This window comes from Hyla sarda, chromosome 9 (genome assembly GCF_029499605.1).
Source record: "Hyla sarda isolate aHylSar1 chromosome 9, aHylSar1.hap1, whole genome shotgun sequence".
NCBI lineage: Eukaryota > Metazoa > Chordata > Amphibia > Anura > Hylidae > Hyla > Hyla sarda.
The window spans coordinates 32,586,794-32,599,105 of record NC_079197.1 but is presented as its reverse complement, the minus strand read 5'-3'; the positions used below and the strand labels follow the sequence as shown (position 1 = coordinate 32,599,105).

At 42.4% G+C, this 12,312-nt stretch overlaps 1 protein-coding gene across 1 annotated transcript in view; it reads left to right on the top strand.

Moving 5' to 3' along the window:
* The first annotated feature begins 418 nt into the window (after window positions 1-418).
* ADGRD2 (adhesion G protein-coupled receptor D2) overlaps window positions 419-12,312 on the top strand; it is a 199,284-nt gene continuing 187,390 nt past the window's right edge. Inside the window, exons 1-4 of the mRNA XM_056539057.1 lie at window positions 419-484; window positions 2,144-2,201; window positions 4,879-5,076; window positions 7,338-7,970. Of these exons, the coding sequence (XP_056395032.1) occupies window positions 419-484; window positions 2,144-2,201; window positions 4,879-5,076; window positions 7,338-7,970 (955 nt within the window). The remainder of the gene's footprint in view (window positions 485-2,143; window positions 2,202-4,878; window positions 5,077-7,337; window positions 7,971-12,312) is intronic.

Sequence of the window (12,312 nt, the reverse complement as noted above, 5' to 3'; positions counted from 1 at the left end):
TTCTATTCTTTTGTTGCATGACGGATAGCAATGGTACCTAACAGACGCCTTTGACCTATAATGGGTTTTTACTGCATTGATGACAAATCTGAAGAACCCCTAATACATATACTACATGTAGCTTTGTACTATGCTTTTCTGTAGAGACTTGTTATTTACAAGGAAAAATGAATACTGTGAAATAATGCAGGTTATTAACATGGCCTTCCTCTAAGGAGACCGGACATTCCAGGACTGCATTGTTAGTTGTTTGTGATTTTCCTAAGGCACGTGTCTATGTGAATGGGGTGTGTATCAGTTCTTCTGAAAGCAAAGTAGTTTTCATTAACATTCTATCAATTCCTGATTTTTTATAATGTTTTTATTTTTATTCTGAAGTTTTGCTTTTATGTTTTGATCTGTGTTTATTTTCCCAAGCATGAGATCACAAGGATTAATCTCTGCAGTTGTTGACGCCCTGGAGCTTCTATTTAACATCTTGATGGTAAGTTAGGCATTATTATTTTCAGCAGAATAGTATACAGCATATGTCCACATTAGAGTACATCCGTCACATGGGTTCGGTCTGCGAGTCCGATTTCTAACCTGTCAGATAAACCACGCATGGGGTTGTTATAAAGGAAGTCTCTGGATGGCATCATACACTGCTTTATTTAAAAAAAAATATCTAAAACAATGCATGGGGGCAACCTGTTTAACGAGTGGCTTGCTCTCTTCCTCAAGTTCCAACATTGACACGTATAAAAAGGGTAAGCATAAAGGTTATACAGCATACAAGTGAATTCAAAACAAGATAAGCAGCATAAAGACGTCTGCTCAAGGAAAACGTGTATGAAGAGAGAATGTGTAAGATATAAGCACACAAGGGCAACAAAACTAGGGAATGCATTGCATAGCATAAAGGAACATGGTACATTCTCCAGTAACAATAAAAACACAAGAGGTTGCACATTATGAACCAGCTCTGTTCAAGCCACAGCATTCCAGTAAAGCCATATCTTCCCTTATTCTTGAGATTATGCAGTCAGGCTATGCACACAAAATAAAAAAATAAAAATACACCCACCATTGGGACAAAAGAACCCCCTTTGCAATATTTTATAGGAACCTTTCATCTATTCCCATGCTGCCTGAAACACAAGTCATCAGACAGGTCCCCAGCATCTCCCCATCCCACCAGCCTTGATCTATAGATCTCTCCCTATTTGGGTATAAGGATCTATTCATCAAAACTGGTGGGACAGGAAAAAGTTGCTGGGATTTAGGCAACATGCCAAGAGATGACAGGTTACCTATAAATATAAGGCAGTGTATTTTACCATCTATACAACTGCCTGGTGGCCTTTTCCTAACACCCAGTGGGCAGCAGCACATGCATTACATGCAAGAAGCAAAAGAATTTTCCTGGATTTTAAGTAGTGTTTTTTTAAATCCCATTTTGCCAAAAAGTAATAAAAGGTAATCAAAATAAATATGGGCCCTGACATTGTACCAATGAAAATTTCATTTCACAAAAAACAAGTCTTAATAAAGCTACATAGACAAAAAATTTACAATAAAATAAAAAAAATAACAGAAAAACGGTTATAGGCATGTTGTAGGTAATTATTGTAATTAAAACAAAATCAAATTATATTATACATAAAAAAATAATAAATACAAATAAATCTATTTTGTATAGCCTGTAGTTGCGCATTCATTCCATGTGACCATCATATGGGTGTACTCACATGGCAGGAAATGGTGTATTTTGCATGTGTTTCTTTGCTTATATTTGAAGCATATTTTTATGCATTTGTTATACAGCAGCCAAATACAATACATTCAAAATATACAAATATACACATAAAAAGTTACTTGTATGTTTTTTCACCCCTGTAAAAAGTTAAACATGTTACAAAACAAACAAACTAAAAAAACAAACTATGCCGTGTATTCCTGTGAAATTAAGTAGGGACATAAAACATAAATTTTAAAGCATTACACTTCAAAATATACATACTAATACACTATGTGACCCCAACCTAAAGATTTGAAGCTTCATTTCTTCATTTAGGGGGTAATGTGCATGATGTATTTTCCAGCTCAGAAAAATATGTGAGGGTAGCATATAGATAATTAATTCAATTCCCTCTCCCGACAGGTTTGTGGTGTTTGCATTTGCTGGAATCAAGTTGACTCTAATTACACAAGTACAGCAGGTAGGTTCTTGCCCCAGTTTTCTTTAAATTATTTGTTTGTAATTTTAAAGGTGAACTCCAGAATACAAAAATTGTCCCCCATACTGCCGGCAGTAAAAAAATAAATAGATACATACTTTCCTTTGCTCCTCCAGTGCCTCTGTTAACCCGCTCCGGTCTCCGCCTCGATCCTCTTCCTGGTTGCCGGTGGTCAGCGAGTCATACTGCACTCAGCCAATCACCGGCCGCAGCGAATTCCCGACTTGGCCGGCAATAGGCTAAGCGGCAGTGTGAGAATGCTTCAAGACACACAATTCTTCACTACACTGGCACCTGCTGCCGGGGCCGAAAACATCACACTACTGCTCAGCCTATCGCCGGCCGAGTCGGGACTTCGCTGTGGCCGGTGATTGGCTGAGTGCAGTATGACTCGTCGACCACCGGCAACCAGGAAGAGGATCGCGGTGGAGACCGGAGCGGGTTACAGGAGGCACCAGGGGAGCGAAGGAAGGTATGTATCTATTTTTTTTTTTTACTGTTGGCAGTATGGAGGACAATTTTTGTGTTCTGAAGTTCTTCTTTAACATTGTGACAAACAGAGCAGATCTACAAATGTGGTTAAAGCGGCCATGAAAACAATTGCACCATATTTATTAAGCAGTTGCCCTTTTTTGAGGCTGTTGAAGACACTTAGACCTTGTGCATATGGCAGGACTGCATGCTTGGAAAGTTCCTACAAAAACATGTAATGGACCTGTAGGCATAAGCCTAGGTTTCCACGCAGGTTTTTTCTGCTGCTATTTGGAAAACTGCCATTGCAGTTTTTGAGCCAAATCAGAGGCAGACCCATGTGGAAGGTAAAGTAGAAGTCCTGTCTTTATATTTCCCATTCCTTTTGAATACACTTCAAAAATTGGCTCAAAAATTGCAGTGGCAGTTTTTCAAAAAGCAGAAAAAAATACCTGTGTGGAAACCTAGCCTTATGGAAATACTTCTTAACCCCTTAAGGACGCAGGGTTTTTCCGTTTTAGCATTTTCATTTTTTCCTCATCACCTTCTATTTCCGCACGCGACGATACCACATATGTTTATTTTTATTTACACAGTTTTTTTTTTATGGGAAAAGGGGGGTGATTCAAACTTTTATTTGGAAAGGGGTTAAATGACCTTTGTTAACTTTTTTTTTTTTTTTGCAGTGCTATAGCTCCCATAGGGGCTATAGCACTGAACACACTGATCTCTTATGCTGATCCCTGAAAAGCCATAGTTTTGCATGGATCAGCTAGATAGGGGCTCAATTGCTCAAGCCAGTAGCACAGGCTTGGAGCAATCAAACTCAGATCGGACGTGACGGAGCAAGGTAAGGGGGTCTCCGCTCGCATCCTAGCTTATCGGAACATCGTGATTTTATCATGATGTCCCGATCAGCCCGACTGAGCTGCCGGGAAGCGTTTACTTTCACTTTCAGATGCGGCGGTCAACTTTGATTGGCGCATCTGAAGGGTTACTAGTGTGCTGCACAACGATCGGTGCCGCACGCTGTTAGCCCAGGGTCCCAGCTATGAATAGCAGCCGGGACCGACCCGGTGTGATGCAGGGTCATGGTGTGACCCCATTTTAAACATCGGGAGCGGCCGTAGGGCGTACAGGTACGTCCTACGTCCTTAACAGGTTAAAGGGGAACTACGGGGGAAACAAGTGGGAAAACAAATATATTCAAATCAATTGGTGCCAGAAAGTTAAACAGATTTGTAAATTACTTCTATTTCAAAATCTTAATCCTACCAGTACTTATCAGCTGCTGTATACAACAGAGAAAATTGTGCAGTTCTTCCCAGTCTGACAACATTGCTCTATGTTGACACTTCTGTCCGTGTCAGGGACTGACTAGATTAGAAGCAAATCCCCATAGAATACCTCTCCTGCTCTTAACAGTTCTTGACACAGACAGAGGTGTCAGTAGAAAGCACTGTTGTCAGACTGGAAAGATCTTCACAAATTTCTCTGTAGTATATCTGTAATATACTGTAATATACAGCAGCTGATAAGTACTGGAATGGTTAAGATTTTTAAATAGAAGTAATTTACAAGTTTTTCCTCCACTGTAGTTCTCCTTTAAGGCACATATGCAGTGACCCCCTGTCGTAGAACAAGTGCAGTAGGTTGCAACCTATAGTGTCACAATGGCTAAGGTGGTACAACCTTGACAGCACAAACCTCTTCGTCAATGTTGGTAAAATGTATTAATTTGGAACAAAAAATGATGAGATTGTCTTCACTTCTTAGCCGTTTAAATCGTAAAAATGGCTCAAATGTTCTATTAGGATCATCCTTTGCAAAGAAAATACCAGACAAAATAATGAATCGTTATGTACTATTTTGTCTTGGAAAATGCTGGACACCATGATGGAAGCCTGACAAACCTCATCAAAATCAGTAGGGTCTGTTGGATGCTGTTATTGGTGTTCCACATTTTCCAGAACAAAATAGTACATAATACTTCATCAATTTGTCTGGTATTTTATTTGCAAAGGATGTTCCCATTTTTTATGTTGTTCTGCAACTACTAAATAAAAGGCTCTTCTAATCCAAGTAAACCCAGACCTCTTTCCTCTAGCCTATAACATATTACAGCTATGAGTTATTGGCATTTTTTCCATAAATTCAAATCAAACTCTCTCAATTCTTTTATCTCTAGGGTCTAAAACGCTTCCTAATTTCATTGACACCCATCATGCAGTATATGAGTACGTCAGCAAACCACATGGCTACACACAAGCTGAAAAATACTGCGAGTACAAATTTTCAACTCTACTTTCTGAAGTGAAAGAAGTCCAGGACTTACCTGAAAATGTAGTTCAGTTCCCTATTTGGCTGAAGAAAGAGAAAAAGTCAGGTAAGATCTGGGTGGCTAAAAACGTTGCATGCGTTGCAAGAGATTATAGAAATACTGTTAATATGCATCACAGAGCTAAGGCTTTGTATGCTTTTTCTACTGCTTTGTATGAAAAGATTGCATTATGTATTGCATCTAAATTAATGTACTGGTTTTGTAACATGCTATCGAAAAAACAGTTGCAGTGTACTCCTGTCAGGGTCCGGACTGGTATGCGGGGAGGACACAGGAGTGGATCCTCTGTGTCAGTGAGGCGATGGCGTGGGCCGTACCAGGGGAACGGAATCTAAGAGGTTACTGGTTTTTACCAGAGCCCGCCACAAAGCGGGATGGACTTGCTGCGGCAGGTAACCCCCAGGTCGTTCCACCCGATAGCGACTCAACCTCACTGACAGCTGAGACAGGCGCGGTACACAAGGACAAGGCAAGGCGAGGTCAGACGTAGCAGAAGGTCAAGGCAGGCAGCAAGGTTCGTAGTCAGGGGCAACGGCAAGGGGTCTGGATACACAGGCTAGGGATACACACAGAAACGCTTTCACAGGGCACAAGGCAACAAGATCCGGCAAGGACAGGAAGGGGAAGTGGGTTTTTATATGTTTTAAACTGATTGGGCCAGGCACCAATTAGTGGTGCACTGACCCTTTAAATTTTAGTAAGCCGGCGCGCGCGCCCTAGGGAGCGGGACCACGCGCGCCGGGAAGAAGCAGGCACAGGCGTGCAGTGAGTGACATGGGACGCGATCCGAGAGCAGGCACGTCCCATCCCGCGGATCGCGTCCCCTCTGGTGACAGGGGAGTAGCGCTCGTGGTCAGCAGCGCTGAACGGAGCGCTGCATACAGAGGAACGCCGTGAGCGCTTCGGGGAGACAGCGGGACCTGGAGCGCTTGGTGTTACAACTCCTAGCCTTAGGAAGCATGCATAAGGCTCTGAGAAACATTGAGAAGGTTCAATAGGACTAGCTCAGTGCATCTTTAAATTGGCCGATCTTGTGGGGTGTTCTTGTTAGGCTAGGGCAACACTGACTTTTTGTAGCGCTATTAATTGATTTTAACTATGGAGTTCAACTGTGGTCCAAACAATACATAAAGTTATATGCAATCTTGTGGACTGCAGCTTTTACTTGTTAGTTAAAGTCAACAGAACTACTAAAGGCACAGTATAATGTTTAAGAGTGATACAAAGTAGAACAATTAGTGATCCATTGATGGGTTTATAAATGTACGTGGTTGGCTAAAGATAACCCATTAGGTTTAATCCCAGAGTAACAAAAATAGTTGAAAAATTTTAATGTGTGCTATGATAAAAACATGTCAGAACACACAGTACATCGCAGACTGTTGTGTATGGGGCGGCAGACCAGTCATAGCACCCATGTTGACCAATCTACCGCCAAAAGTGCCTACATTGTGAATATCCGAACTTGAGAATGGAACAATTGAAGAAGGTGGCCTTGTCTGAAGAATCACTCACTTTGACATTATGGAGATGGCTATGTAAGTTTGTGTCACCTGCCTGGGGAGGAGATGGTGCCAAGATGCAATCTGGCAAGAAGACAAGCTGGTTGGGGAAGTTTGATTCCTTGAGTAATATTTTACTGGAAGATTTTTGGTCCTGGCATTAATGTAGATGTTAAATGTGATAAGTACCATCTACATGAACATTGTACAGACCAATTCTTTTCCATCATGGCATCAATATTCCTTAATGAAGGGTGGTCTCTTTCAGTCGGATAATGTGTTTGAGGGACATGATAAAGAATTTAAGGAGTCGACTTCCGTCAAATTCCACTGATTATGATTGAGGATCTGTGAGATGTGCTGGAGAAACAAGTCTGATCCATGGATCAAGTCTGAAACAAAAGTCTGATCCACATCTCACAATTTACAGAAGTTAAAACATCCACTACTAACATTTGGTGCCAGATACCACAGTACACCTTCAGAGGCCTTTTGGTTTATGTATCGATGGATCAGAAAAGCTATTTAGGAGGGATGAGGGGGACCTGCATAATTCCTTGTAAGGAGTTGGATGTTATGTGTATATAGGGTGGGATGGTGTTCTAGGCAGTGTTTTAAACAGTTATTGTTCAAATGCATACATACCATACTAGAAAACAAATACTAAGTCCTTCTGTCCTCGTGGTTAGGTTTGTGATGGGTTGACTAGCAGCAGTCCCGATTCTCATCTTGTATCAGTCTATGTGTTATCTCTCATTATAAGACTTTTGATTTTCCTTACTGTCTGTCTTGATGCTTTTTCAGAGATGCGACCACTCACTGCTCTGGTTTTCGAGCACAGAACAGACACCAAATATGCCAAGTTGATGACAAAGCTCCCAACCTTTCATAAAATTACGGTTTGTGCCCATATTCAATGGGGCAGCACCAGTAAGGATCCTGAAACTGTCTTTTCGTATGCAGTGGAGAATTTCACCAATGAGTTTCAGCTGCGAGGAATGAACGATGCTGGGTTTGTCAAGTTTGCCGTCATAATTCATGGGCATCATTCAGGATATTCTTCTATGTTCTCTAATGATGGACAGTGGCATCACATCTGCATAACTTGGCAAAAATGGAATGAAACCATAAATCTATATGCTGATGGTGAATCGAGAACCTCCTTCAGGATCCCTGCATCCGAAGATATCATCATGGGGGGCATCTTTATCATTGGACAAGACCAGGATTCTTATGGTGGGACTTTCAAAGAAAAGGAATCATTCAGCGGGAATATTACTGGTCTTAATGTGTGGGCAAAAGTTCTTAGTAAAGAGCAGATACAAAAGCTGTCACTATGCAGTAAAGTAGAACTGGACTTTGTATTTAAATGGAGCACCCACCACCTGGAAATTGAGCCTACATTAAAGAAAATGGAGGTGAACTCTGTCTGTTCAGGTATGAGGGAGATTGCTTGATTGGGGAATTTATTAGGGTTTCAATAAGTTAGCTCTATTTACAGAAAAAAACAAGAAAACTTCAATATGCCTAAAATAAATTTGCCTTAGTTACATATCTAATATATTTAGATTAAATTGCATTTAGGTGACTTTTGCTTGCTGTTAGTGACTAGAAACTTAGGGCCTGTTCACATCAAGTTTGGTCAATCCGAGCCACGGATATGTCAGAGAAATGTCAAAATTGCATGCTGACATATCCATGTTTGGACAGGCACGGGCCCCATTAATTTCAATGTCAAGGGCACAGATAGTGATTAATGTTCTGGTCATTATCCAAACATATCTAAGTCTTGGCTGCGACTGAAGTGCAACACACCATGCTTTTTAGTCTGAACCAAGATTCATACACGTATGGGAAATGACCTTAACGTAGTCACTAGGTTACTATGTTTGCGCCGTTAAAATGAATGGGGCCTCTGCCTATCGAGTGTGGATATGTCGACATTCCATTTTGTCTTTTTATTCGATGTATCTTTTGCTCAAATGGGCAAAAAGTGGTGTGTATCCTGCCTTAACAGGATTTTCCAAGTCCTTGATATTAATGACCTATCCTTAGGATATGCCATCAATATCAGATCAAGAAACTTTAAACTCCCACCACCTCTACTGATCAGCTGACGGAAATATTCATGACATTCAAACTAGAGCTGCATTCCCATACCAAGCACAGTGTCATAGATTAGGTACTATGGGGGAGATTTATCAAAACCTGTGGAGAGGCAAAGTTGACCAGTTGCCGATAGCAAAAAATCAGCTCCATTCTTTCATTTTCCAGAGGCCTTGTTAAGAATGTATGAAATGAGCAGATTGGTTGCTATAGGCAACTGAGCAACATTGCCATTCCACAGGTTTTGCTAAATATCCTCCTATATTATTACTATATACTTTATTACCATGTGGACAGTGACATAAAAATGCATTTCCTGTAAAGGGTACCTCTCATCAAATAAACTTGTGATATATTTTAGATTAATGAATGTTGAATAACTTTTCAATAGCATGTTAATGAAAAATATGCTTCTTTCTATTGTATTTTTCCCAATCAGTCCTGTCAGCAAGCATTTCTGACTCATGCTGGAGTCCTAAACACTCAGAGCTGCCAGGCTGTGAACAAAGCAGGCTGGCAGCTCTGAGTGTTCTCCTTTGTGAACAAAGCAGACTGGCAGCTCGTAGTGTTTAGGACTCCAGCATGAGTCTGAAATGCTTGCTGCCAGGACTGGTAGGGAGACCCCTAGTGGTCATTTCTTCAAAGTGGAAAATTAAAGAGAAAGAAGCATATTTTTTAATAACATGCAATTGTAAAGTTATTCTGCATATATTAATCTATAATATATCAAAAGTTTTTTTGATGAGAGGTACCCTTTAACCCTCTTGTGGCATTTGACATACATGTATTTTAAATGTCGAATGGAGGTGCATGGAGTGGGCTGAGGGCCAAACAGGTGTTGAATGTTATCAGCTGACACCTAGTATTAGCGACTAGCTTGGTAGAAAATTCCAATGCTTCCAATTGGCATCTTCACAACACAATAATGTGCTACACCATACAACTATGATGCCATAGGCAGGATGAAATAGGAAAAGTGAGAATGAAAAAAATGTACACTGCAACACATTAGCATTGCAGTATTACATACCAGAAATTATATGATCGCTTTCCTAAGGGAACTAAAAATGTTGGGAATGAGGGATTAAACATTTCCTTCTATGCTAAAGTAGTAATAGAAATTGCAGCTTACCATTTAGAAAATGAGCCCTCACACAGCTTTGCGTATAAGAAAAAGGCAATATGGTGATGCTAATACATTTTTCTAAATGCTTTTTTTTTTAAGTAGTAAAACATAAAAATTATATTCATTTGGTATAATTGTAACTGTATTTACCCATAGTAGAAAGTTTACGTGATTTTTTGCATGGTGAAAACCTTTTCTTTTTTTTTCAAAAACAGCATCACATCTGTGATCAGGTTGTATGTTGTAAGTCAACCCCATTCACTTTAGTGGACTTAACTGAGGTCAGGGGTGGGGCTGTTTTTGGAACTAATAAGGTATATCTATTCAATGTACTTCTCACACTATACAATACATTTACTGTCATGATTTCCTGGAGAGCCTGTTAGAGGACAAGAGGTTTCGAAGTGTGATAATAGCTGGGGCACCAAAGCACATCTGCCCCATAAGAGGCCAGTATTATAATTGGCACATGGGGCACTGTTGCAGATTTTGCATCAGGGCCCAGAAGCTAAAAGTTACTCCTCTGACTGTGGTGAAAAGTACTGCTGCCTGTATTTGCACCATATAGGTTCCACATGGCTGCTTTAGGGTTATAAAAAGCATGGGCACAAAGCTTTGCAAATGTAAAACTGTTAATTCTTTTGACACAAAATGGAGGCTTTTTTGTGTACTTGTAACACATTAGGTGCCACATGGCTGCAATAAAGTTATAAAAAGCAAGCACATTAGGCACAAAGCTTTGCAAATGTAAAATTGTTCATTTTTTATTTTGTACAAACTGGAGGTTTTTCTGGTGTACTTGCACCATATATGTTCCACATGCCTGCATTAGAGTTATATAAAGCATGGGCACAAAGCTTTGCAAATGTAAAAATGTTTGGGCAGACCTCATGACAAGGGAGGGCGAGGAAAGGAGCACGTTTGTCATGGTCCTAAAGAAACACCCTCAGCTTTCAATAGAAATCAGAGAAACTTTTGGTTTGAGAAACATTGCTCGTATGTAATTTTGACATCTATGCTAAATTTTATTGAAAGTGCTGGATCCTCCGACAGTAATGAATTGCTCAAAACTAAATAAATGAAGAACTGCCTGTGTCGCCCATAGCAGCCAATCACAGCTAAGCTTTTATTTCTTAACATACTTGTCACGATGCCGGCTGGCAGGTAGTGGATCCTCTGTGCCAGAGAGGGATTGGCGAGGACCGCGCTAGTGGACCGGTTCTAAGTCACTACTGGTTTTCACCAGAGCCCGCCGCAAAGCGGGATGGTCTTGCTGCGGCGGTAGTGACCAGGTCGTATCCACTAGCAACGGCTCACCTCTCTGACTGCTGATGATAGGCGAGGTACAAGGGAGTAGACAGAAGCAAGGTCGGACGTAGCAGAAGGTCGGGGGCAGGCGGCAAGGTTCGTAGTCAGGGTGGATAGCAGAAGTTCTGGTACACAGGCTTTAGACACACAAAACGCTTTCACTAGGCACAAGGGCAACAAGATCCGGCAAGGGAGTGCATGGGAGGAGGTCAGATATAGTCAGGGACCAGGTGGAAGCCAATTAAGCTAATTGGGCCAGGCACCAATCATTGGTGCACTGGCCCTTTAAGTCTCAGGGAGCTGGCGCGCGCGCGCCCTAGAGAGCGGAGCCGCGCGTGCCAGCACATGACAGCAGGGGACGGGAACGGGTAAGTGACCTGGGATGCGATTCGCGAGCGGGCGCGTCCCGCTGTGCGAATCGCATCCCCAACGGCCATGACAGTGCAGCGCTCCCGGTCAGCGGGACCGACCGGGGAGCTGCAGGGAGAAAGACGCCGTGAGCGCTCCGGGGAGGAGCGGGGACCCGGAGCGCTAGGCGTAACAGTACCCCCCCCCCTTAGGTCTCCCCTTTTTTTTGTCCGGTGACTGCCTCCCCTGGGATGAGGACACCGGGAAGGAATGGATGGTTTCCTCAATGGCAGGCAGTACAGCAGGAGTGGGAATGGGGAGGGAGGGCAGAGGGCGAGGCCTGGCACGGGGCAGTGTGACACCAGGACGAGGGCCATGAGGAGGCACCGAGGCTTGCCTGAGTGGACTGGGAGGGGGGGAGAGGCATTTTCTGTGGCAGGCAGAGTCCCTAACGACCTTAGGGGGACCGGATACAGGAGGAACCACAGGGTTACGGCAGGGAGTACTGGGAACCGGTTTAAGGCAGTCCTTGGAACAAGAGGGACCCCAACTCTTGATCTCCCCAGTGGACCAGTCCAGGGTTGGGGAATGGTGTAGAAGCCAGGGTAGTCCAAGGAGAATTTCGGAAGTGCAATTGGGAAGGACCAAAAATTCAATTTTCTCGTGATGAGGTCCGATGCACATTAGGAGGGGCTCCGTGCGGTAACGCACGGTGCAATCCAACCTGGCTCCGTTGACCGCGGAAATGTGGAGTGGCTTGACAAGACGGGTCACCGGAATGCGGAATTTATTCACCAAGGACTCCCGAATAAAATTCCCAGAGGCACCAGAGTCCAGGCAGGCCACGGCTGAGAGGGAAGAGCTGGCTGAAGTAGAAATCCGTACAGGCAC